Below are 27026 nucleotides of genomic sequence, written 5' to 3'. Positions count from 1 at the left end.
TCAAGAAGATGATGAATGCAAATGCTTCCTAAGGGTTCACAACTGTCATCAAAAATATCCTACATAAAGTCCAAATGGAAAGAGAATGTATCAAGGTCCTCCAGATGCTCCTTTGTAGGTGGCACTCCGTTGAGGGAAGATGCCATTAAACCCCAAGTGTCAGTTAGGAGGGCCCTTAGAGCCCGGGAGGTCAGAGGTGGGAGGGCCCTTAGAACCCGGGAGGTCAGAGCTGGGAGGGCCCTTAGAACCCGGGAGGTCAGAGGTGGGAGGGCCCTTAGAGCCCGGGAGGTCAGAGCTCGGGAGGGCCCTTAGAGCCCGGGAGGTCAGAGGTGGAGGGCCCTTAGAGCCCGGGAGGTCAGAGGTGGGAGGGCCCTTAGAGCCCGGGAGGTCAGAGCCGGGAGGGCCCTTAGAGCCCGGGAGGTCAGAGGTGGGAGGGCCCTTAGAGCCCGGGAGGTCAGAGGTGAGGGGCCCTCTAGAACCCGGGAGGTCAGAGGTGGAGGGCCCTTAGAACCCGGGAGGTCAGAGCTGGGAGGGCCCTTAGAACCCGGGAGGTCAGAGGTGGGAGGGCCCTTAGAACCCGGGAGGTCAGAGGTGGGAGGGCCCTTAGAGCCCGGGAGGTCAGAGGTGGGAGGGCCCTTAGAACCCGGGAGGTCAGAGCTGGGAGGGCCCTTAGAACCCGGGAGGTCAGAGGTGGGAGGGACCTTAGAGCCCGGATGTCGGTATCATGAGGGAATCTAGAACCGGAAACACCAGGGCTAAAGGCGCCTTGAATAGATGACCTCGGAACTGACAAGGAATCACGCTGGGGAGTCGGAGTCGGGGCGGAGGGAGCCCCGGTGACTTCAGAACAGAAACAGCGCCAGTTCTGGAGTCAAAAGAACCAGGCTCGAACCCTGCCTGCGCGCTCCTCTGTGACCTCGGACAAATCACGCGGCTTCTCAGGGCCTCAGTTGCCTCATCTGTGTAATGGGCCGCCCGGCCTCCGGGCTCCCTCCCACCTTCAGCTCTGAGCCCAGCTCCTGCTTCACTAGCACAAGGGTCAGCCCTTCCAAGCCCCACCAGGGGCCGCACGCTCGCCAACCGCAGGATCCCAGCATCCTCGGAAGGAGGGAGAGGGGAATGAATGACCAGATCCGGAACAAGTTGGTGGGGAAGAGAGATCACTACGGGTCAGTGACTTCGGACCCACGGGTAACGTGATTCGGATTCGCAGAGAATGGGAACGGAGAGTATCCCCGTGATAACCTTTGACCCATGCACCTCCGGTTGCCCGGATGGTGACCCCTGACCCCGAGGTTATGAGACCGGGAAGACAAGCCGCGTTTCCCCCGCTATCCCGCAAGACCCCTCTCGGCTCGGGAGGCGCCTTCGCCATACATACATACCAATCAAACTTGCCCACTTGGTCCTCGTACACGGCCGTCGCCGAGGCCAGGAGCGCGGCCCAGAGCCAGAGCCGGGCGGCAAGTACCGCCGCCATGATGGAGACACCGGCTGAGGGTCCGGACCGCCGCCGGCCCGGCATGCACAGCGCTTCCGGCCCCGCGGGTTCAGCGAGGAGGAAAGCGCAGGCGCGAGCGCCGGAACTGGGCGTGGGGGCGGGGCGGCCGAGCGCGCTACAGTGCGAGGTTCCGGAAGCGACGGGAGCCGGAGTCAGGCACCAGACTTGGACACCTCGGACCGCCCGCATCCCAGGAGCCCTCGCGATTCCGAGGTCCTCGCGAGCGTAGCCGGGAGGGCGCACGTGTTGGGAGCAACATGCCCAAGTCCAAGCGCGACAAGAAGGGTGAGCTCTGGGGCGGCTGGGGGGCTGGGGAGAGGGGGGGGGGAGGAGGGTCCGCAGGCCCTGAATCACAAGTCGGTGCCGCCGTCGGTGCTCGGACCCGGTTCCGCGCGTCCGCGTGTGGGGCTCGGGAGCGCCGCGGCTCGGCGCTTACTGTGCGCAGGCACCGCGTTGGCGCCTTACCGGGGATGGGAGTGGGGGGGAGACCGCTGTTTCAGATGGGGAAGCCGAGGAGAAGCCCCCGCCGGGGAAGCCTCCGAGCGGCTCACGGCCGGGGTGCCCCGGCTCTGGGGGCGCACCGGACCCGGGTGCCCGTCTGCATTAGGCCGCCCCGCCCGCGCGGCCCGTCCGGGGCCCGTTTCTTTCCTGCCGCGTGATTGGCCGGGTTTGTTTAGGCCGATCAGGCCCAGGGACGCCGGGGGCTGCCGAGCTGCAGGCGCCCAGCCCGCCCCGAAGCGCCCTGAGCCCGCTCTCTCCTCTGTGCAGTGTCCCTGACCAAGACGGCCAAGAAGGGCCTGGAACTCAAGCAGAACCTGATCGGGGAGGTAAGAGCCGACGGGCGGGGGGTAAGGAGCCGGGGCTCGGGCGTCAGAGGGGCCTTAATGGGGCGTCCCGGGGCCCCGGCCAGAGAGAGGCCTCCCGGGCTGGCTGAGGCAGCGGCTCCTTTCTAGCCAGCACAGAAACAGTGCCTGGCTACGTTCACCCTGAGCCCGGGGGGCAAACAGTGGCCAAGTGGGGGGCTCGGGGAGGGCTCGGTCTGGAAGCAGCGCCGGGGTCACTCCGGAAAGAAGCTGAGGATGCCGTGGGGAAGGAAGAACCTCAGGTGTGCGCCGGCCTCCCCAAAGTCTTGGAGGTGGGGGTGACGGGCTCTGTTGCAGGGACTAGCGGCAAGACCCGACAAACGGTCCGATTTGGGGGAGTGGGAGCGAAAGCAGAGAGGGCTGTGACTGGGCTAGTAAACCTAGGAAACGGAAACCTCTGTAGGAATAGGGATTCCGCTCTAGATAGCAGGGCCAGGAAGAAGTCGCAGCCGGACTTTTCCTAAGACATCGGCAGGTTGACTTCCACAAACGTTCGTTATGTGCTGCGGTGTTGCACAGCACCGTTAGAAGCGGTGGATGACCTGTGGCGCATGTTGTCACGGGCTCAGGTGTTATGGGGGGGATTAAGTTGCCTAACGCGGTGCCCCTTGAATTTCCTCACAGCTTCGAAAATGTGTGGACGTGTACAAATACCTTTTCATCTTCTCTGTGGCAAACATGAGGAACAGCAAATTGAAGGATATCAGGAATGCATGGAAGCACAGCAGGTGAGGAGGAGCTAGGGAAGGCTGGGGAGGTAGAGTTGCTCCTCTCTTTTGTTTTTTAAATAGTATTTTATTTTTACAAATACAAGCAAAGATAGCTTTCACCATTCACCTTTGCAAAACCTATGTTCCAAATTTTTCTCCCTCTGTTCTTCAAGACAGCAAATAATCTAAGTTAAGCATGTACAGTTCTTTTAAACCTATTTCCATATTCATCATGCTGTACAAGAAAAGTCAGATCAAAAGGAGAAAAAACACAAGAAAGGAAAAAGAAACAAATAACAAAAAGAAGGTGAAAGTATCCCGCTCTGATCCACATTCAGTTTCCATAGTTCTCTGTGGATGTGGATGGCTCTTTTCCATTACAAGTCTGTTAGAATTGGCCTAAATCACCTCACTGTTGAAAGGAACCAAGTCTAAACATAATCTTATTATTGCTATATATGATGTTCTTTCGGTTCTGCTTGCTTCACTCAGCATCAATTAAATGTAAGTCTTTTCAGGCTTTTTTGAAATATGCCTATTCATCATTTCTTAAACAATAATTTACCATTGCTTTCATATACCATAACTTACTTAGCCATTCCCCAATTGAAGGGCATCGCCTCAATTTCCAATTCTTTGCCATTACAAAAAGCTGCTACAAATATTTTTGCACATGTGGGTCCTTTTCCTTTTTTTATGATCCTTTTGGGATACAAACCCAGTAAAAACACTGCTGGATCAAAGAATATGCACAGTTTGATAACCCTTTGGGCATAGTTCCAAATTGCTCTCCAGAATGATTGGAGCAGTTCACAACTCCACCAACAATGTATCAGTGCCCCAGTTTTCCCACATCCCCTCCAACATTTATCATTATCTTTCCTTGTCTTTTTAACCAATCTGAGAAGTATGTAGTGGCACCTCAGAGTTGTCTCACTTTGCATTTCTCTAAAGAGTGATTTTAGAGTATTTTTTCATATGACTAGAAATGGCTGGCCTTCTGTTCCAAATTCCCATTTCCCAACAGGTTCTCTTCTCTGGTAAACACTACAGTTCTTGCTGACTTTGGGCATTGCCATCATATATGTCTTCATTTCCAGGAATTGCAGATCTCTGTTCTTCAAAAACATTCTATCTCATATTATACTTTCCTTCCCATTGAACTTTTATTAAATGCTTATTACATGCTGGAAACTAGTAATAGAAAGATGGAAAATAGCATATTCCAAGCCCCCAAAGAGTTCACAGGCTAAATATGATAGCAGAGAGAATATGATGGGACATAGGAAAGGTACAGATGACATTTACATAAACATTCTGTGTGTTAACAAATGCCTTACAGGTTTAGGAACCAAAGCCTAGAAATAAGAGATTTGGTCATGATCACAAGGCTAGTAAGTAGAAGAGTTTACACTTGAATCCTGGTCTCCTGAAACCCATTCTCTTTAGAATAAATTAATTTGTTTTTATTTGTTTTATAATCTGTCTCTTCCATTACCTTCTTCCCCTTGATCATTTTTTTTTGGCCGGGGGGGGGGGGGGGGTTTTTCCCTCCAAGCAACTGAGTTTAAGTGACTTGCCTAGGATCACACAGCTAGTAAGTGTCTCAGGTCCTCCTGACTTCTCAACTGGTGCTCTCATCTACTGCAGCACCTAGATGTTCCCTTCTTGAACAAATAAGTAATAAAATAAGTCAGCAAAACGTTCCTGTGTTGGCCACATCCAAAAATGTCCATCTCTCTTTTTTAAGTTCATTTCCTTCTTGGCAGGAGTACTGTTTCCTCCTTCATCCTTTGGTCTTGTGATTTATCATTGCTTTGATCAGAGCTCTAAAAGAGTTGCTGCTCATGTTTTTGTACATGCAGGTCCTTGACCTCTTTTTTCCTTTTGGGGAATAGTCCAGGTCAAATCACTTCATGCTCACTATGTGCCAGGTGCAGTGTTAAGGACTAGGGATACAAAGAAAAATAAAAGGCGGTCCCTGTTCATAAGGGCCAAGTCATGATATAATTGGGTCAGAGATGTGCTTTGCCTGGGAGCTCTTTGGGCATTGTTCCCAGTCCTGCCAGCAGAGACGGCCCTGTCACAGTTGCACCCACAGGGCATTGATGTACCCGTTTTCCTGTGGCCCCTCCAGCATTTGTCATCCTTGTTGTTACTCTTCTTTGTTGCCCTGGTGGATGAGAACTGGAACCTCAGCATTGCTTTAATACTTGTCATGGTGCTGATAGCTTGGATTTTTATCCTTCAAAAACTGCCTCCTCCTGTTCTAATATTATACAGAATGTTATACAAATATTATATAAAAGTCCTTCCCATCTTGATTTGAGCAGCAGCAGGATTAGAAGAGAAAGTGCTAGATGCAAATTCCAGTCCCACATCTTACCTGAGCCTGGGTCAGTAACTTAACCTCTACATTTCACCTTCATCATTTGTAAGATGAGACTAATGCTATCTGCAGCATCCCCCTCCAGGGCTGTCGGGAAGCTTTACGTGAAGTTTTCCTTCCCTCTTCAGGCCCAGGGGTTTCACCTTCCCAGTCTAGCCATCGGGCAAGCAACCTCAAAAATCAGTAGCGATTTCCATTTCTGTCGTGCCTTGAGGCTCATAGAATACTTTCCTCCCAGGCCCCGCTCCAATCAGCAGATCAAGGACTATTCTCATTTTAAAACTGGAAATGGAGGGGAAGGGATCTGCTCACAGGCATTAGTGAGGAGGTGGCAGAGCCAGCACTGGGATTCCTGTGCTTGAGTCCCATGGGTACCTTGCAGAATTTCCCTGGAAAGTAGAGAGAGAACCCAGAAAAGATCATTTCCACCTGATAATTTCCTTGTCTTTCTCTTCAGGATATTCTTTGGCAAGAACAAAGTCATGATGGTGGCTTTGGGTCGAGGTCCTGCTGATGAGTATAAAGACAACCTGCATCAGGTGGGCCCTTGCTCTCCGTCCTTGGGGAGGGGGGAAGGGAGGGAGAAATCGCATTCTACTGGTCTAAGGCAGGGCCCCCCCTTAGCCAGTTACACACACCCCGCTGAGAGCAGGACAGAGGGAGCCTAGCTTCTTGGAGCACTGAAACTTCTGGAGCTTGGGTTCTAATCACCTGGGAGACCCTGCCCTCTCCCTCCCAGTGCCCCATCATCCACAAAACACTTTTGTCTCACTCCTCCTCCCCAAGTGGTTCACCACTTTCTCCACCAGAGCCATTTCGTTTCACTTCTCAGGAACAACAGAGTAAAAGTTGGGGAGGAAGCCACTCACCTAGTCATGACTTGTTTCGCTGCATTATGGGCCCTCTTTTGACAGTGCCTGTGGTGAGATGCCCAAACCTCACCTGTCTAAGAGCCAGGCTTTTCAATCTATAAAATAAGTGCATGAGACAACAAAAAGAAACTACTGAAATATAGTGATCAAATTAGGGTTGGCTGGCCTTTTTAAAGCAAGTTTAGAGGCCAGATTAAGGGCCCTGGTTCTAAGGAGTGACTTCCCTGCAGGTTTTGCAGGTTGGGTAGAAGAAATGTGTCCCCCACGGAGAAAACTGGCCTCAGGCAGGACCAGGGAGAGCAGCTGTCTAGCTGCCCATCCTTGATCCTCTCCCTCTGATTTGGGCTTCTTCTGTTTCCCTCCCCTTCTGGACTATCCCCAACTCAACTTAGCCTATAATGACCCTTGTGAGCATGAAAGTAACAAAAGGGCCTTGGCTGGTCCACAAGCTCGGGAGATACGGGTTTCGATCCTGGAGGCTCAGGGGGCGGCGTCCCAGAGCTGCCCGGCAGTGTCAGGGGGTCGCCTTGTGGGAAAGTTCAAGCAGTGGCTGGAAGATCTCCAGGACCGGGGCCGGGAGTTCTGCACCTCGGTGCCTCTGCAGCATCCCCTGGCCCTGGTGACGCGAGGCTGTTTGTTTGTTTCCTGAAGGTCAGCAAGAAGCTGAGGGGTGAAGTCGGCCTCTTGTTCACCAACAGAACAAAGAAGGAAGTGAACGAGTGAGTGCTGAGACCAGGAGGGTTTGTGATTGAGGGGAGAGGCAGACCCGGCCCCTGGAGGCCGGTCCGGGAGAGCTGTTGGGAAGGGCTGGGAGGGTCTCCAGGTTCCCCACTCCTTTTCACCTTTAGTGCTCTGGAGCCCTTGGGCCCAGTTCTGGTACAACTGAAAAGTTGTGATGTCACAAGCTGGGCCCAGGCTGGGCCTCTGCACCCAGGGCCCCTACTAGGCAGGCAGGAGGGTCCTGAGGTCCGATCACAGGCTCTGGAGGAGCACATGGGCCCGTGTGGACAAGTAGCCGGCATCCATGTAAGGCTTCCTGGGGGCCGGGTAGGCCCAGGACTCCACTGCTAGCGAGGCTGAGGGGCTTCCTGAGCCTCCCCCTGCCTCAGCAGCCTGGTTCACTTATTAACCAGTGCCTGGGTGCACCAAGATCAGGGACCTGGGCCCAGGATCCTCCTAGCCTGGCTCCCACATATTACTGGGCCCACAAAGGTCCTGTGTGCTATGTGAGCACGCTGGGCACGGATCCCGCCTCTCTCTGCCTGTGGAACTTGGGCCTCTAAAGTGAGCAGGTTAGGGCGCCAGCTGCTGCTGTGCCTTTGGGCTCGGGGGTCCAGAGCAATGGCCTCTGGCTCATGTGAGCCCCCGTTCCCCATTGGAGGAGAGCTATGGCAGTGACTCCCTCCTTTCCTTGTACCCCCAGGTGGTTCAGTAAGTATACCGAGATGGATTACGCGCGGGCAGGTAACAAAGCCACCTTCACTGTTGGCCTGGACGCGGGGCCCCTGGAACAGTTCCCCCACTCAATGGAGCCCCAGCTGAGGCAGCTCGGCCTGCCCACTGCCCTCAAGAAAGGTAAAGGAAATGTGGCTTGGATGGGCTTGGAAACCTGGCCCAGGCCTCCCCCTCCCCCTTAGAGGTGGTGGGCTGTGGGTTTGTGAGAGCACATTCACCGTTAGATGTGTGTGGCCCTTGAAGTTCTTTCTCACAAACCCTCATGAAGAGCCCAGAGTGGGCGGGGGCCACAGAGGGTGGGTCCCCTGGCCCTCTTGAGCCTGTCTCAGCTCAACCCTCTCCACAGGTGTGGTGACCCTGCTCTCTGACTACCAAGTGTGCAAGGAGGGTGATGTGCTGACCCCTGAGCAGGCCCGAGTCCTGGTGAGTGAGTGGGGCTGGGAGTGGCAGTTGAGACCCCTGTGCCTAGGCTTCCCCACCCCTCACCTTCCCCATCTCTCACCTGTGCTCTCTCTCTGCAGAAGCTGTTTGGGTTCGAAATGGCCGAGTTCAGAGTTAACATCAAGTACTTGTGGCAGGCTGAGTCAGGCAAGTTCGAGCACCTAGGGGAGGGCGCAGAGGAGGAGGATAACGACGACGACAGCTCCTCAAAGGAGTCGGAGGACTCGGAGGATGACTGAGTGGTGGGCTCAGGCCAGGATGCCTCCCTTCGCTATGGGAGCAGAGACTCATTCTGCAGGACTCTCAGGAGGAAGAGAGGAGCAGCACCCTCAGGACTGTACTTTTACATGGAATAAAGCCTTGTCCATGGACTGGGCATCCCTGGGGGCAAAGGGAAAGGGTGGCTTCCTGCCGGAGGCCTGCTGCCCCTTCTCTTTGGTTCTCAGCCCCAACTCCACAAGCCCTACAGGTCCCTGGCCTGGTTTCCCAGCTCCACCCTCTCTGCCTTCTCCCAGATGTCTGGGACAGAAAGTGTCCGAGGGGGGAGATGGCAGCCCCTGGCACTTGCTGAGCTTCAGGCCCCCACGCAGTAGGGCAGATGCACACAGAAGGCTCTGCCAGCTGGGGATAGTCAACCTGGGACCTACAGTCACTCAGAAGATGGAGTAGACAACGGCCAACTATAGGAAGCATTTGTGTCCCAAGTGCGTGTTGAGGACACAGAAGACAGCCAAAGAGTTGCGGGGGAGAATCCCCAGCATTGGCCCTCCCGGGCCAGTTGGAGGGGAGCTGTGCTTCAGGTTCTTGTGGCCAACAAGACGGGCTCTGCCAATCCCAGGCTCGACTTGGGACCCACAAACTTCCCTTTGGGCAGGGGGAGGTTTCTGGCACTTAGAGGGACACATGTAAGACCATTAAACAGTTTTCTGTGCGCAAACAGCCCCAGAAGTGTTCTGTGCTTGGAGCAATTGCCGCACTCAACACCATCTCTCTGGTCACATGTGAAAAGGGGGAGCTGCCCAGGAGAATGGGGTGTGGGAGGAGCCCTCCTGGTGGGGCCCACCTTACTCACGAAGCCCCACTAGGGTGCTTCAGGTTTTTGATGAGTGAACAAGCTTCCTAGCGTGCATTTCGTTTCTGTGATCACATGGTAGATTTAAGTCTGCATGCAAGACCAGATTTCAGGCACCTTCCACTCCAAAATACCCATGTTTGCATCTATAGGATTTTCTCAGACCTGGCCATTGCCACCACCCCAATGAAACTCCCCTTCTCATTTGGGGAGAGCCTTCACAACCCCTGACTTTGAAGTGGCTCAAGCTCTCCCCCCAGGACACGCAGCGGGAGGAATGATACTGGACCCCAACCCAGAATGACCTGGGGAAGTGGGGCTGCTCCCCTAGGAGAGCTAACAAGGCCCAGGGCTGAGGGGTTAGCCTTGCTCTGCCTTCTGCCAGAGGTCAGACTGAGGGCCAGCAGCCAAAGTGTGTGCTGCACCCATGTGGGCCAGGTTGCCTGCCCCAAGGTCCTCCCTCACCCCGGATGCTTCGGTTCCTTTCCAGCACGTGTCTCTTGACAGCGGCGCCTTTGGACCAAGGACCCCACCAGCCCCAGAGCCCTGAAGGGCCCAGCTCCTATTCACTCCAGGCCACCCACTCTTGTGCAACAGTTGCTTTTATTCCGACAGGACAGGACAGATCTCGGTCCTGGTCCTTAACAGCAACAACAGGGCAGGAGGCCAGAGGTCTCCCTTCCAGGAAGGATCCAGGAAAACCAGGACTCGGGATGGGCACAATCTGAAAGGCCGAGCTCGGCAGGTTAAGGCAAAGGTGGGCTGACAAGGCCAAGGGCACGGGCCCGGCCAGAATCGGTCAGGCTGTAGCTAGCGGAAGTAGTTGGGGCATTCGTGGGCCACGAGGTGCCAGGCCTGCTCGAAGGCCTTCACCACCCCAGGCTCCAGTGGACCCTCCTCTGAGGCCACCAAATTCTGCTGCAGCTGCTCCAGGTTGGACATGCCCAGGATAACGGCGTCTCCGCGGCCACCCTGTCAGGAGAGAGGGAGAAATCACATGGGGGGAAGGGGACTGCTGATATAAGCTTACCAACAGCTCTGGGATGGGAGATTGTGAAGTGTTCTGCTAAATGTTTAACAACCAGCCCTCAGGGGACTAAGGAGTGTTTTAGATGTTTAACAACCAGTTCTCCAGGGGAATGTGTTTAACTGCACTTTTAAATTTAATCTTTTTTTTTTTTTTTTTTGCTGAGGCAATTGGGAGTTAAAAACTTGCCCAGGGTCCCACAGCCAGGAAGTGCTAAGTGTCTGAGGCCAGATTCACACCAGGTCCTCCTGACTTCAGGGCTGGTGTATCCATCCACTGCGCCACCTAGCTGCCCCCATTTATACTACTTTATTAACACTTTCTCCATCACATCCTGAAATCTAGAGAGTAACATGGTCAATCAAGCTCTGATTTGTAGCATGTGCTAGTTTCTGAGGTATAAATGTTCATACTCAATTTTTTTTTTCCTGATCAATTTGCATCTCTTAAATCGGTAGGAGTTTAGGGCATTTTTTCATATGATTTTAGATACCTTTGAATACTTTGTCTGAAAATTGCCTGTTCTCATCTCCCTTGACCATTTATCAACTGAGGAATGGTTATTTACATAAATTTAACTCCCTTCTCTCTAAGTCTGAGAAACGAGGTCTTTGTATCAGAATTGCTGTAAAGGTGGTTTTTGTCCTTCATTCTGGAAGAGGACCATGACATCGGGAAGGGGACATTGGGACCTGCAAGTGAGTTAGATTAAGGTGAGGGAGGGCTACACAAGGTCCCTTGCCTCACGTTCCCCTCCAGAGCCATCCGGGTTCAGTCGCCAGACATAGATTAGGAGGTGGCCCTGGATGCAGTGGGAGAACCTGGTCTTTGTAAGCTGAGATCTTCACTGGGGCTCAGTTTGACTGAGCCTGCACCCATTTGGTGATTAAGGCTAGGGGACAACTGAGGCAAAGAATCTTTCACCTAGTCCAAAAATAAAAAATCTAAATAAATAAATGAGGGAGGGGAAGGCCCTCAATGTTTCTGGCCAAAGCAGAAATGACTGCTATGTACTGTCAGTCTGAGGTAATCATACATAAAAGGAAGGAGATGGAGGATTTGACGTCTAATAAGGTTCTTCAAGCTCTAGAGAACAGGGTTCCACTCAAAAGGGATCAGGAGGGAATGGAATGGAGGACACAAGGAGAGGACAAAGGTCAACCCCCCCCCGGCCCCCCCGAGGTTCCACTGTGGTTCACAAGATGTCCTGGGAGATGAGACTATGGAAGTCTATGAGTCCTGAAGATCGGAGTTCCAGTCCTGCCTCAGACACATTAACTAGGACACCTGCCAAGCCCTTTAAGCTCTGTCTGCCTCAGTCTCCTGACCTGTAAAATGGGAATAGTTACATTGTCTTCCCACAGAGTTATGAGGGTCAGATGAGGCTAGAAGGTAAAGTGCTTTGCAAATCATGTTCAGTCCTTGCCAATGCTTCACGACCCACTTCGGGGTTTTCCTGGCAGAGATCCTGCAGCGGCTGGCCCTGTCCTGCTCACTACAGGGAAGGCCACTGAGGCAAACAGGGCGAGTAAGTGAGGCTGGATTTGACCCTGGGCCCAACGCCCCGCCCACTGCGCCTAGCTGCCCAAATTCCCGTGACTTATACCTGCCCCCACCACACCCTCCCTATATCCAGAGCTGCTGCGGGCATTTGGGCAGCTGAGAAGCCACCAGCTGGTGAGTGGCAGGAGCCGGGCTCCTGGAGGAGTGCTCCGAGTTCGGGGTCACCCTGCCCTCTATTCGCCTCCAGGCCCTCTGCCCCCAAACAAACCAAGGAGGATTACTGCTCACCCCAGATGGGCACTGGCTGGCCAGGCCTGGGTCTCACAAGAGCCCCAGAACTCCCTTTTTTCAGAGGACAGAACTGAGGCCCACTGAGATTTGAACTTGCCTGTGGCCATCCAGCTTGTGCTGGATTCTCACTCAGGACTCTAACAGACGAGAGGAATGGGATGGAGTGTGGGGCTGTGGCAAGGCCTGGAGAAGAGGGAGAGACAGATGCCCCTGGAGGAATGCAGAGGGCACAAGAACATGCTGAGCCAGTCCTGGGAAGTGGGCTGCCTTCTGCCTGGCCCCACACCAAGCACGGGCACACAGCGGGCACCCAGTGAGCACAGTGACTCTCACATGGCACCAGCTTGGGCACCGGACCTTCCTGCCAACCTCTTAACAAAGACTGCAAAGGGACCTTGGATACACGGTCACAACATACCTTAGGAGTCGCCATCAGGCTGGCAGGCTTAAGTTCCCGGGGAAAAAATCCTTTTCCCAGCACTCACTTGGAGTTTGCTTGTTAGCTATATTAACATTTATACTGATCAGTGATGTAAAAGCCCTAGGGCTGAGGAGCGGCAGCCCGGATGGGACCTACCTGGAGCTGGGAGTGGTGGTACATCCATCGGAGGGCTGCCGAGGTCATGCTGGGAGGCTCGTTACTGTAGGCTGCTGCCAGAGCTTTCTCCACAAGGGCAATGGCCTGGAAGTGATGCTCCTTCCAGAAGCTGCAGGAAATGGGCAGAGAGGGAAGGTCAGTGGTCAGCACTGCCTCAGCAGGGACTGTAGGGAGCTTGGTTTGGCAGAGACCCTGGGCTGCTGGGCCCAGGAAGCCCCCTCCCACCCCCCAGGTCTTCCCTGGTGACCACAGGTGCTGCCTGCTGCAAACCCCACAGTGGGGATCTTGCAGCCCCTAAAGTGACCTCCAGTAATGGGCAGGACCCCGGCCCTGGACATAGGCTAAGAACTTCCTCCCTCCATTGTCATTGTCACTGTCCCCGTAATCTCTTCTCATCCCACAGGACACCCCAAGAAAAAGGCACATTTTAGGACTGGTTCTACATTCTGGAAAGGACCCTGAGAGTAAGCGGAGGAAGGCCATGGCGGGCACTCAGGAAGGGTCAATGGAGCTGGGGCTGCTTGGGCGAAATCTGGGGGCCGTGAGGAGAGCACCAGAATGTGTGTGTGGGGGGGGCTGTCCTGTGGGCCTTCCAAATGGGCCAGTTTTTCCCCAAATGGAGAAGGGGCTGCCCGACCTTCAGAGAGGTCAGGGATGTTCAGGTCTGGGCTGGATTGGAGGCTCTCCAAGGGGTCTGGCCCTTTCAAGCACCCTACTTATCGGATCCCTGGCCTCTTAGCATCTCTGTCTGCAGGCAGTTTTCCCCTTAGGCTGTAAGCTCCTTTCTCTGACTTGGCACAGGAGGTTACACCATAGGTGCTCCGTAAATGCATGCTGAAAGCTGGGGGGGGGCCCTCCAAGCTCCTGGGGTGAGCCAAGGGCTCATCCCCTTCTTACAGATGGGGAATCTCGGAGATGCCGGGACTCCCCACACTGCCCCTGCTTCTGGCCCTTCCCGGGGCATGGAGCTCACCGGTTACGGTACGTCTCTGACCAGCTGTTCCCAAAGAATCGGCCCTCAGGCTGCTTCGTGTCCTTGTCTTCATATCTGTACTTGCCGGTCAGGAGGCCACCTGAGGAGGGACAGGACAGCCTGGCGTTGGCCATCCTGCGCAGGCCCCCGAGCCCCCCAGCCCATCCTTCCTACTCCCAAGCTCAGAGCTCTGGAGCGCTTACAAGCAGCTGCCATAAAACAACGTCCCCCATTTGGTCCCAGAGCCTTAGAGAGGTTGAAACTTGCCCATGGACACACAGCAGGCAAAGATCCCAGCCCACATTAGAACCCAGACCTCTTGACTCCCCCCAAGAGACCTGGAGCCCCCTCCCCCATTTTCCTCATACCAGCCAAAGGGTTGTAAGCATAGAAGCGCAATCCGAAGTGGTGTAGGCAGGGGAACAGCTCCGTCTCCACTTGTCTGGTGAGGGCATTGTACATGCCCTGGGAGAAAGGGGGAGAGCACAGCTGGGGGGTCGGGCCAGGGGCTGCCCCCAAGGCAGCCTAGGGGGGGCTCAGGCCTGGAAGGGAGCTCTAGGCATCTATTTGGCAGGTGAGGGAACAACACCCAGAGAAGGGAAGGGGCAAAGTCCAGATCTGTGTGTCTGCCAAGCCAGCGCCCTTCCTACCACAAAGGCCTGGGAGTCACAGCCCCAGGTGGGTGCCATGGGGCTGCTCACATACTCCTCAGGGCCTGGACTTCCTTTCCCCACCCTTGGGATCTCCAAGGCAGCAAGGTTGAGGGGGGGCGGAGAAGTCTGGCTAAGAAGGATCTCTGGGAGCCCCAGCAGCACCCTGGGCTCAGGCAGAGTCTTACCTGGTACACAGTGGGAAGGACCCAGCCATGGTTCTTGCAGAGGGTACAGATCTCAGCTACTTCCCAGGCGGCAAAGTTAGAGAGGCCCAGTTCTACAAACTTACCCTGCGGGAGGGAGGAGGAAAGACAGAGACAGAGACAGAGTGAGACAGAGAAAGAACAAGAGAGGTAGAGGGAGAGAGAAAGAGTGGTGAGGGAGAGAGGAAGTGAAACAGACCATCAGGTCAAGCTGGCCCCTGATCAAGAGTCATCCTTCTATTTCTACCTGTTCTTGCCTCCCCTAGTTAGAAAACCATCAGAGTGCCTGTTTCATTCATTTCCAGCTCTAGCACAGTGTCTGGCCCACCATAAGTGGTTAATCAATAATCTTGAATAACTGATTGACTTGATGATGGTCTCAGCCTTCTCCATCTGACATCCCGGGTTCTAAGGGCCCTCTTGGCTCTGACATCCCATGTTCTAAAGACCCTCCCAGCTCTCACATCCCATGTTCTAAGGGACCTCCCGGCTCTGACATCCTGGGCTCACAGGACTCCCAGCTCTGCCATCCCCGGCTCTCACCTCCTGGTACAGTTCATTGCAGGCACGCAGAGTCTCCTCCACAGGTGTGTTGTGGTCCGGTGCGTGCAGGTAGAAGAGGTCCACGCGGGAGCACTGCAGCCTCTGCAGGGAGGTCTCCAGCTGGGACCGGACACTCTCAGCACTGAGAGACTTCCCATCCCAGGGATTGGCCTTGGTAGCAATTCTCGCTTGAGGACAAAGAAGACTGAGGTTCAGTGGAAGGCAATCAGATCCTCTGCTCAGCCCCAGGTGTGGAGCCCACATCTCTGCCCTTCTCAGCCTACCCCATGCTTTTCCCAGGACAGGCTGCCCCATTCACAAATGTCGGTGAGTACATATTAGTGTTCTTGCTTTTGCATTATGATTTAGCTAATATTCCATGCTTACTGCTAGGGCTTTCCTCTCTTAATCATCTTTAATTTAGCCTGGGTCTCTGGTGTATACACAGTTGATTACTTGTTCCCTCCTTAGACTGCAAACTCCTTGAGGAAAGGAGAATTCTTTTGTGTATTTTTTTTAATCCCGAATGCTTAGCATAGTTCCTGGAATGCCGCAGGCATTTAACAAGTGCATATTAACAAGATTCAGTGGAGTTACTCCAACTGATATTTGTAGAAAAGGGATATCCATCAGCAGATCATGAACTAGATGGGCAAGGAGTCAGTGTGTTCTAGCTTCCGAAAGAAAGATTGGTAGCCAGTGTCCAGCCCCTGGGAGCACCATTCCAAGAAGCCCAAGTGACCGTAGGCTGGGGAAAGCTGGGGAAAAGAAAAGAAAAAGAACAAGAAAAAGGAAAAGGAAAAGGAAAAGGAAAGAAAAGAAGAAAGAAAGAAAATCTAGAGAGAATTAGGATAGAGGCCAGATTCTGTATAATGCAAGTCTCACTTGAGCCAGGGTCAGTTTTTAGAGCAAGACCAAAAAAGCAGAATCCAAGCCAGCAAAATGGAGGCCCAATATACTATGTCCAACTCACTAAGGCCAGCTGCTTTTCTGGTTTTAATTCCAACTTTATTACCACTAACTGTATGAACTTTGGCAAATCACTTGAACTGTTTCTTCAGGATTGTTATTGCTGTTTGTCCCTCCTTCTCAAGGAGAACCTTGACATCAGGGAGGGGATGCCATGACAAATAGGTGAACTGGATTTCAGAGAGGGAAGGCTGGGTGAGGTCGCCTGCCTCACGTTCGCCTCCAGAACCATCTGGGTCCAGTGACCAGACATAGATCAGGAGGACCGGAGATGGCCCTGGATGGAGTTGGGAGCCCTTGGCCTTTGTAAGCTGAGGTCTTCAACAGGTCTCAGTATGACTGAGCCCACACCCCTTCAGTGACTAAGGCTAGGGGGCAATTGAAGTAAAGAATCTCCTCTTTCACCTAGTCTTAAAAAAAAAAAATCTAAATAAATAATTCTGGGAGGAGAAGGTCCTCAGGGTTTCTGGCCAAAGCAGAAATGACTGCTGCTATGTACATTCAACCTGAATCTTTCTAGAACCCCCATATAAAAGGAAAGAGTTGAAGGATTCAATGTCCAATAAGGTTCTTCAAGCTCTAGATAACAGGGTTCCACTTATGGAATGGAAGGCAGAAGGAGAGGTCAAAGGTCAAGCCTGGATCTAAGAATCCTAAATTGGAATGAAGTTTGTATTATGCACTTTTCATACCCAACCCCACTCAACTGCCTAGGAAGGAAGAATTTAGTGTTTTCCTTAACTGAATATCACCCTCTTCCCCTCCCTTCTCCACCCCAAGTCAGGAATTTAACTGCCTCCAGGGGTGAACTTTGCTTCTGGGTACACTCTGGGGAATCTCACCAGTGGGGGTGGAGGGAGGGAAAGGTTTAAAGGGCAATGAACAAAGTTCTAAACCTGAAAGTTTTAGAGGCTATTTAGTCCAAAAGTAATACTTTAAAGATTAATAATAATGATAATATATAAGATTAATAATAATAACAATATATAAAAAGATGAAAAACCTGGATGGTGAGTCAGGAATCCTGGCTATTCACCCACCATTATAACCCTAAGAGGCATCTAAAGGCATCTAATCCTCCTGGACTTCATCTTATCTATAAAATGTGGGGTAGATCATGTGACCACTTAATTCCATTCATTTCTAAATCAAAGATCCTATCTAGGCCCAGGGGTGAACAAGACAGAAAGTGGCAGAGACAGTATCTAAACTATTATTTCCCAAATCCAAAACCAGCATTCACTCATTGTACTAAACTTTGGGGAAGTTAGATGGCAAAGTCGGCAGACAGAATGCTGGAGTTAGATTTGGGAAAACCTGAGTTCAAATTCTAACACTTGATTGTGCAATTTTGGGCAAAAGTCACTTAAGTTCAACCTGTTTTTTGCTTTTCACTTTTTTTTTTTTAATAATAGCTTTTTATTTTCAAAATATTTACAAAGATAGCTTTCAACATTCATCCTTGTAAAACCTTGTGTTCCAAATTTTTCTCCCTCCCCTAGACAGCAAATAATCCAATACAGGTTAAACCTGTGCAATTCTTCCACATTTACCATGCTGTACAAGAAAAATCAGATCACAAGGGAAAAAGAAAAAAAAAAAAAAAAAAGGCAAGCAAACCAGAACAAAAAAGGTGAAAATACCACGCTGGGATCCACATTCAGTCCCCACAACCCTCTCTCTGGAGGTAGAGGGCTCTCTCCATCACCAGTCTACTGGAATTGGCCTGAATCACCTCATTCCAACCCATTTCTTGATCCAAAAATAAGGATGATTAATAGGGCCTACCTCCCAGGGCTGTTGGGAGGCTCCCGTGAGATAACACATGGGCAACACTCTGCAAGGCCTAAAGAGCTATGTCAATGTGAGTTATTATTAATCCAAGATGAAAAACTCAACATCGATACAGTGACGTAGGAGACGATGTGGCAGAAAGAACCTGGGCTGCGAGGGAAAGCATCTCTAAGGTCCCTCACAGCCCTTAACATTCTCTGACAGTTTATTTAGTGAGGTCCCTCTCAGTCCCGCAGCAGCCTGGGTTCTGAGGGTGCTTGCAGCTCTGACATTTGGAGAATCTGAGAAGGCCGGGGCGCAGGGATGCTATTCACTAAAGGGACGGTTTGGGTGAGAGCGGAAGGGAAGGGACTGATTCCTGCTGAAAGGCACCAGGGGCAGGAGTCCAGCCCTCCAGGATGGACACTGCAAACCCTGTCCAGGACGGGAAAGACCTTCCCCTCCCCCTAAGCTGCCCTAAACCTGGGACAGAATACGAGGGACGTCACCCTCCTTGGGAAAACTGGAGTAACTGGTCCAGCTTCCAGCAGCAAGCAAGCAAGCATGCAAAGGAACAAGAAGAGCCCGATCCAAGGTCGTAGCCTCCATCCAGCTCTCCCTCCGCACACACACGCGCACACACACACTCTCACACACACACACACACACACACACACACACACACTCACACACACACGCGCGTGCGCGCTTCCCCGGGGGACCTCCCGGAGCGGGGCAGTGAGGACGCCCCTTGCTAGCTGATGCGCGCCGTTATCAGCGGTGCTTGGAGCAGCCTGTCCCGGTTCCCAGCGGGGCAGGAAACTTCTCCGAGCACAAAGTCCCCGCCAGGCCGTCGGGGCCCAGCTCTCTGACGGGGGCGGCGGTTTCGGGGCCGGGGCAGTTCGAGGCCTGGGCCCCGCGGGGCGGGAAGGGGACCCGCAGACGGAGGATCCAGGGCTCCGGGCCCGCATGCAGCATCCGGCGGCGGAGCGGCCGCACGGACCGCAGGGACAGGGCCCGGGGGTCAGCAGGGATGCACGAGCCCGAGACCGGCCCCGGCGGACCCTAACTGGGGGGTTCCCGGGCGCAGGCCCGAGCCCGCCACTCGGAGGGCGGCGGGCCCGGCCGGCTTACCTCGGCTGCCGCCGTCCCCCAGCCCCAGGCCCATGCTGCCCACGATGCTCTCGGACTGGCCGTCGCAGTACATGAAGGCCGTGTCCAGCTCGCGGTGGCCGCGCTCCAGGAAGGCGTGCACGGCGGCCGTGCTGGCCGACCCGTCCATGCGCCGGCCCATCTCCATCGTGCCCAGCACCGAGGCCGGCACGGCGCGGGCCGCCGACGAGGCGGCGCGGGCGGCGCGGGACATCGCGGCGGCGGCGGCGGCGGCGGCGGCCGGGGCTCGAGGGCTGCGGATACGGGCAGCTCCGCGGGCGGTTCGGGCGCTGCGGGCCGCTGCGCGAGCCACGGCGCGACAAGCGGCGCTCAACATTTGAGGGAGGGCACGCGGCGGGCGGCGTGAGGAGGCCCCGCCTCCCTGACGTCACCGGGCGGGGCGAGGGCGGGGCGTCCGGCTCTCGGGGAGAGTCGGCAAAGAGCGCCGCGCGCTGGGGGAGGCGGAGTCCCGCGTCCTCCCGGGCCTGATGCTCCCCGGAGCCGCAGAAGGCGCCGGGATCCCCGGTGCGCGACCGCCCCGCCCCCACCCCGGACCCGTCCCCGGAACAAGGGGAAGCGACCTTAAAGGCGCCTCTGGGGCCTTTGTTTCAGATGGGGAAACTGAGGCTCGGGGACAGGAGGGGCCTTGCCCGGGGTCTCCGAGAGCTGGCAGGTTTTGCTTATTCCGGTCCTGGAGTCACAGCCTCCACCTTATCACTCATCTCCCTGGAAGGGACCCAGTCATCTGGCCCGTGGGGGAGGGCAGTCCCGGGGAGCCAGGAGTCCGGGCCGCTTGTCTCCCCGCCCCCCGCCCCCCGCGGCAATGGGAAACATAGGTGATGTAACAACGTCTCCTGTCAATCAAAAACGTTTTTTTTTATTATAATGACTTTTTATTGACAGATCAAAAATGTGTTTTTTATAATAACTTTATTGACAGATTAAAAATGTTTTTTTATAATAATTTTATTGACAGATCAAAAATTTATTTTTTATAATAGCTTTATTGACAGATCAAAAATGTGTTTTTTATTATAACTTTATTATTGACAGATCAAAAATATGTTTTTATAATAACTTTATTGACAGATCAAAAATGTTTTTTTATAATAACTTTATTGACAGATTAAAAATGTATTTTTATAATAACTTTATTGACAGATCAAAATGTATTTTTAATAATAACTTTATTGACAGATCAAAATGTATTTTTTATAATAACTTTATTGACAGATCAAAAATGTATTTTTATAATAACTTTATTGACAGATCAAAATGTATTTTTTATAATAACTTCATTGACAGATCAAAAATGTATTTTTTTATAATAACTTTATTGACAGATCAAAAATGTATTTTTTATAATAACATTATTGACAGATCAAAAATGTATTTTTTATTATAATAACTTTTTATTGACAGATCAAAAATGTGTTTTTTTATTATAATAACTTTTTATTGACAGATCAAAAACGTATTTTAAAATACTATTAATACGCTGGGATTTCCAGATGCCAGAGACATCACATGAGGCAGATTTGGGCGGAAGGTATCTCGCTTTACTTGGATTTTTTTCCCCAGATAAAAATATTGAACCCAACTAGACTGACAAAATTAATGGAAAACCATGCCATAAAATCTTTTTAGAATAGTATGAGCTCGACAGACATCAAATACAATCATATCTACATAAAAAGAAGAACAGAAAAAGAGAAGTACATGTGAAACCACAAATTTCAATTATGTAAGGCTTACTTTTTTTTTGAATATAGAATAAATTTAACAGGGTAATTCCAATCCTGTTGTTTATTAGTATCTCAGTTTCTATCTGCTTTCTTTTTTGTATGCTCTAAATGTTTCATTACCGCATCTTCTTTTAGGGAAACCATTACTGCTCCCTTTTCTTTCACTCATAACTTTCTTTCCCCTCCAAAAATTTAAACAACATTCTCTCCCCAGGTGCTCAATAAATATATAGGGTCAAGAAAAACAAAAGATCCATACATGGGTCTTGTCAGAAAATGTATGCTCTTACACCTCTGAAGTCTATCCCTTCTCTATTAGAAAGTCAAAATTCATGCCCTGTTATAGTTGGTCTTCTGGCAATGTGGCTGCTCATTGAATTGGTAACAGTTACTAAGTCTTTCAAAGTTGTTTTCCTCTGTAACATTGTAGTCATTGTATAAATTATTTTCCTGGTTCTACTTGCTTCACTTTGTGTCAGTTCATAAAAGTATTCCCAGGTTTCTTTGAATCTAAGCCTTTCTTTTTTCCTTAGGGCACGATAATATTCCAATAGATTCACATAGGATATTGTGTTCAGCCATTTCCCAAAAGCCATCCCCTTTATAAAAACAAAAAGTTCCATTGTAAACATTTTTCAACATGTGAATCCTCTCTTATCTCTTTGGGGTAGAGGGTATTCACAATTAAATAATTTTGGGCATATAATTCCAAAGTGCTCTCCAGATTAGTTGAAACAATTCCCAGCTCCAATAATAACAGTATATATACTTAGTATATTTACTTAGTATACATATACTTAGTATAGTTATTAGTAACTAATATACTGTTATTAGTATGTCTGTCTTCTATAAATCTCTCCAATAATTGCCCTTTTTTTTCTCAATCTTATGGACATAAGATGAAAACTTTGAGGCAATGTAACTTGTATTTCTCTTATTATTAAGGATTTGGAGCATTATTTATGTTTATTTGATAGCTTGTATTTTTTTCAGTCTGCCTGTTCATATCATTTGACCATGATTTACCAAGGAATCTAAATGATGAAATGAACACAGCACTGAACCTGGAATCAGGAACATTTATCTTCCTGAACTTAAATCTGGATTGAAACACTTACTGATTGTATGATTCTGGCCAAGTCACTTAAATCGGTTTGCTTCCATTTCCTCATCTAAAAAATGAGCTAGAGAACTCCAGTAGCTCTGCCAAGAAAACCCTAAATGGGGTCACAAAGAACTGATCATGACTTGGCAACCAGACACCAGGAAATGGCTCTTATCGTTACATATTTTAATTATAACAAAAATGGCATTTATATAACATTTTAATATTTGCAGAGCAATCTACCAATTAATCACCGTATATATCAAGCATTTACTATGTGCCAGCCTCTGTGCAACCTGATTGTGTCAACCCATGTTGCTTAGCTGCCTGCCTTCATCTTCCAAATGTCTTGGATATCACACCTTAATCATAGAAGTTTGGAACAAAGATTTCTTTTAATTAACTCTTATCCTTCTTATTTTTTTATGTCACTGTATTTTTTATTTATTCTGTTAGATATTTTCCAATTATATTGAAATTTTTAAAATTTTCAATCACAAATTTTCTCCCTCCCTTCACCCTCACCGCTATCTGTTGAAAAGTCAAGAAATACAATATCTATCATTCCTATGAAGCCATGAAAACATGCTCTGGCCATCTTGTAAAAAAATTAAGTGAAAATTAGGTGATAGTATTTTTCATCATGAGTCCTTTTTAATTGTCTTAAATCATTGTATTGATCAGAGTAGTTAAGTCTTTTACAGTTGACGGTTATTTCAGTATTGTTGTTAGTGTATACAATATCTTCCTAGTTTTATATGTCTTCCTAGTTTTGTTCACTTTATTTTATATCAGTTTATAAGTCTTGCCAGGTTTTTCTGCTTGTCATTTCTTATGTACAATAGTATTCCATTACAATTATATAACCACAACTTGTTCAGACATTCCCTGACTGATGAGCATTCCCTCAATCTCCAGTTCTTTATCACCACAAAAAAAGAGCTGCTAAAAATATTTTTGTGCATAGGGGACCTTTTCTTTTTTCTTTAATCTCTGTGATACAAACTTAGAAGTTGGCTTGCTGAGTCAAAGAGCATGCACAGTTTTATAGTCCTTTATAGTCCAAATTCTTCTCCAGAATGATTAGACAGTTCACAACTCCATCAAAAGTGCATTTCTGTATCTGCCTTTTCACATCCTTTCCATTATTTGTCATTTTCCTTTTTTGTCATATTAGCCAATCTGAAAATTTTCTCTATTAATGATTTTGAGCATTTTTCATCTGATTATTGATCGCTTTGATTTCTTCTGAAAACTGCCTATTCATATCATTTGGCCATTTAACAATTGGAGCTCATAATCTTATAAATTTAGTTCAGTTCTCTCTATATATGAGGAATCTGTTTTTTAATTTTTGTTTGATTGCTTTTGTTTATGCAAAACATTTTTAATTTAATGTAATCAAAATTAGCCTTTTTATATCCTGTGAGTCTCTGTCCATTGTTTGGCCAATCCATAGTTGTATAAAAAGACTCTCTTTCCTTGCTTCTCTAATTTGTTTGTGATAAGATATGAGATGCCATCTTTAATGTTGTGAGAATAGCTTATGTATCAAATAAGTATTTCTACATAGTATTGGTCCTATCAAGTTCCCATTTAAAGGGGGCTTGACTGAAGAATAATTCTATATTTCAGGTACTATTGGGACTTGAAGGTCATTCCTTGACTCTAAAGACATTGGTAATAGACTAGCTTTAAACCTGGAATGGACTCAAACTCCTAGACTCCACTGCCTTACTCTCCTGACCTTTTTATATTCACACAATCAAAGCCTGTAGATACATCTTCTTCACCTGAAATAAAATACTGAGACAAAGCACCAAGGTCCATTTTCATGAGGACAGATGTTGGGTCTTGGAGAGAAAAGGCCTAAGAATTTTGTTTCTTATTAGTCACTATCTGGATTCAAACTATGAGTAGAGGACCACCAAAAAAGAAATGCCTAAAGGCTATTCAGGTTTCCTGAAGAATATTTATATAATGCTTTAAAATTTGTAAGATATTTTTCATATATATGTATATAGAATATTAATTATATATATTATTATTACAATATATTACTTATACAATATATTATTACAATATATTATTAATCAATTAATAATAATAAAATAGCAATATAGTTAAATAATTATATGTTGATGTAGTAATATTAGATATAAATTATAATATATTAATATTATATAAATAAAAATATATTTCTCCTTTGGTCCTTACAACAACTCTGTGAGGTATGTAATATTATTATTCCCCTTTTACAGATGAAGAAACCAATACCCAGGGAATTTAGGTGACAGGCTTAGGTTCACACAATATCTTGCACAGTGGCACATATCACAGAAGGTTAAAAAGTTTATTCAAGAGATGAAGATAAGTATTTTTCAATGGCCTAGAAATTCACCTGATTTAAATCCCCATTGAATCACCACATTGTTGAGAAGAGCCAAGTCCATCACAGCTGATTTTATCACATAATCTATTTTGTTACTGTATACAATGTTCTCCTGATTCTACTCACTTCAATTGGCAACAGTTCATATAAGTCTTTCCAATTTAAGTCAATTTTCTTAACAAGCATGAACTCTCTGAATTGTCATTACGCTCCTCTTGAGTTGGGGTTGTTTCATTCTTTGCATTTGTATCCTTAGTGCCTAATACATAGTAGGAGCTTAATAAATGTTTGTTGATATAATGGTTTTCTATCCCTTGTTTAATGACAATATATCCTTAAAAATCAATAGTATGGTCCAGAAACTAAACAGATCCAATTGAAACTAATAAGAATCCAGTTCTAATAAACTGAATTTCCTATCCCTCCTTTCTATTACCTTTTTCCACATCTTGTGACAATCTGGGCTTGAATGGGGAAAACAATAAAAATTGCCAAAGAAAAATGAAACAAATTCTATGTATTATTCATCATCAAAGCTAGACTTGGGGGAGGGCAAGTATTGTTCATCAAAAGTAAACTTAATAGACAATGTAATAAAAGTGTAGTTTCAAGATTTAGAATTAAAGAATGTGTCAAAATCTTGTAAACTCATTACTAAGCCATACAAAATAAGTGTTTCAAACAAAAGTATATAAAATATATATTGAAAGTTTTCAAAAATGTAAAAAATCTTGAAGTTTGTTGTATGTCAGTGAATCAATGTTTTTCTTTTATCTTGTTTGATTTGCCTATCACTGTAGGTCCTGTAGCCATTTGAAGATTATTATAGTACATGGTATGATATGCTGATCTAAATTGCATTTCGATGCCAGCTTGCTTTCCAGTTTTCCCAACAGCTTTTGTTAAATACCAAATCCTTATTCCAGTGCTTTGGATACTTAGATTGTTATTTTTCTTTTCTTTTTTTTTTTTTTAATTAACTTAAAACTTAAGTTCAAAATAGAAAAAGAAAAAAAATTGTCATGTGAACAGCAGAAATTAATAGAGAATTCAAAATATAAAGCAATAAATTTCCATTTCAAGAAAGCCTATATAATAAATAATACACATGATATTCAGAGCAGTTCATCTATTTTTTTTTTTTGCTTCTTTCTTCTCTGTTGTACATTTTTTACTTTATTCTTTTTTTCCTCTTCCTCCCCAAGAAGGGAGGGAAATATATATTTATGTATATATATGTAGGGGATATGTACATATATATACATAAATATATGTACATGAATATATATTTACCCACATATTCATACATATGCACTTAAATATATTTCCATACATATTCATATACATACATATGCACACATGAATATATTTACATACATATATGCATTCACATATACACATAAATACATATACATAGATGTCTATAATCATACATATATATAAACATATATATTGACATGAATTTATGTAAGGCCTATGTAGTATGGTTGTTTGTCTCCTGTTTCTCTTAAGATGGATAACATCTTCCTTCAAAAGTCTAAGTCTTTCCATACTTTTTTCTAAATCCACAAGTCATCATTTCCTATACCACAGCAATGTTCCCATCTTATACTGTCTAGTTATTTAAGCAGTGCAGAGCAATCTTGATTAATATGGCAGACGTGCAACATAATTTGATTAAATCTGTTTTAGCTTTAACTTTCTCTGAGATCATGATTACTACCCCTGCTTTTTTTTTTTTTTTAACATCCTGATCTTTATTTTATGTTTGCATCTATCTCTTACTTCCTTTCCCTCCTGATTCCTCTGCTACCTTGCCCTTCTATTACTTAATCTACCCTTCCTCCAAGGATTCCTCTCTATCCCCTCCTCAGAGCCCTTTCCTCTAGTCCTCTTATTTCTACCTGAATTTAGAAGATTTTTATAGCTTCCCAAATATATATGTTGTTCCCTCTTTATCCCATTCCCATTAATTTACATACCCTTCTATACCACCCCCTTGTCTTATTCCCTCATCCTCTTATTTCTTTATACATTTCGAAGACTTCTATTCCCTTCTAAATGTATTTGTTGCTTTTTCTTTAATCCTGATCTGATGTGTAGAAGATTCCCTCTAAAAATTCTTCTCCCCTCCTATTCCTTTAGCTTCTTATTTCTTTCTGAATTAGAAGACCCCATTCAATATATTTCTTTTTTAGCCAGTACTAATTTTTTGATTATTGCTTTGTAATATAAATTGCCTTCTTGAAATGCTATTTCTTCCTCAACCCTACTTTTTAAAAATTCCCAAATATGAAAGTAATTTGATTTTGTTCCTTTGTAGAGGGCCAGGAGGTAAGAATCCATTTCAGGTTTTAATACTTACAGTAGCTTGGCTCATCCACTTCCCTTTTCTATATACCACTGCAAAGACAGACTCACTAAATACATTGATAAAGATTCGAAGGACTGAAGCAAAATACAAACTCAGATATATAATAGATCAAAGACATACCTTTGAATGTAGGACAGGAAAAGCAGCCCACAATGGAGACTAAAGGCATTTGGGAGGATGGTACTTGAGGATATTGGTATGATAATTTTTCTCTGATGTGTATCACAACTATTTACATCTCTGTTGAAGTAGCCAAATCTGGGCTTAATCATTTGCATCTCAGGAGATTGAGCTGGTTAGAAAGAGTGTGCCGTGTATTAGTTCTATAAGCATTGGAGTTATATATATATTTGTCTCTCTGACCAATAAATTTGGAGAAATCATAAGGAATCCTTTTGCCTGGCCCTTGATTTCCACACCTT

At 47.8% G+C, this 27026-nt stretch overlaps 3 protein-coding genes across 4 annotated transcripts in view; 1 reads left to right on the top strand and 2 right to left on the bottom strand.

The window, feature by feature from the left end:
• EMC1 (ER membrane protein complex subunit 1) overlaps window positions 1-1554 on the bottom strand; it is a 30447-nt gene extending 28893 nt beyond the window's left edge. For both annotated transcript variants that reach the window (XM_031962740.1, XM_031962741.1), the window contains exon 1: window positions 1386-1554. In XM_031962740.1, the coding sequence (XP_031818600.1) occupies window positions 1386-1525 (140 nt within the window). In that variant the 5' untranslated portion in view covers window positions 1526-1554. The remainder of the gene's footprint in view (window positions 1-1385) is intronic.
• Window positions 1555-1604: 50 nt separating this feature from the next.
• Window positions 1605-9168, top strand: MRTO4 (MRT4 homolog, ribosome maturation factor). Its single transcript, XM_031962744.1, has 8 exons — window positions 1605-1786; window positions 2270-2328; window positions 2989-3092; window positions 5921-6002; window positions 6987-7054; window positions 7759-7910; window positions 8137-8213; window positions 8312-9168. Exons 1-8 carry the CDS (start codon window positions 1759-1761, stop codon window positions 8468-8470), a joined length of 729 nt encoding a protein of 242 aa, XP_031818604.1. The 5' UTR covers window positions 1605-1758; the 3' UTR covers window positions 8471-9168.
• A 721-nt stretch (window positions 9169-9889) lies between these two features.
• On the bottom strand, window positions 9890-19364 carry LOC100932783 (aflatoxin B1 aldehyde reductase member 4). The gene is made up of 7 exons (XM_031962743.1): window positions 18971-19364; window positions 15095-15282; window positions 14534-14638; window positions 14064-14160; window positions 13696-13795; window positions 12702-12831; window positions 9890-10275 (listed from the first exon to the last, which is right to left on the bottom strand). The coding sequence occupies exons 1-7, from the start codon at window positions 19323-19325 to the stop codon at window positions 10114-10116; spliced, it is 1137 nt and encodes a 378-aa protein (XP_031818603.1). The 5' UTR covers window positions 19326-19364; the 3' UTR covers window positions 9890-10113.
• Between the last annotated feature and the right edge of the window lie 7662 nt (window positions 19365-27026).

Source organism: Sarcophilus harrisii, chromosome 3 (assembly GCF_902635505.1).
Source record: "Sarcophilus harrisii chromosome 3, mSarHar1.11, whole genome shotgun sequence".
NCBI classification, from domain to species: Eukaryota; Metazoa; Chordata; class Mammalia; order Dasyuromorphia; family Dasyuridae; genus Sarcophilus; species Sarcophilus harrisii.
This window is presented reverse-complemented; position numbering and strand designations above follow the sequence as displayed.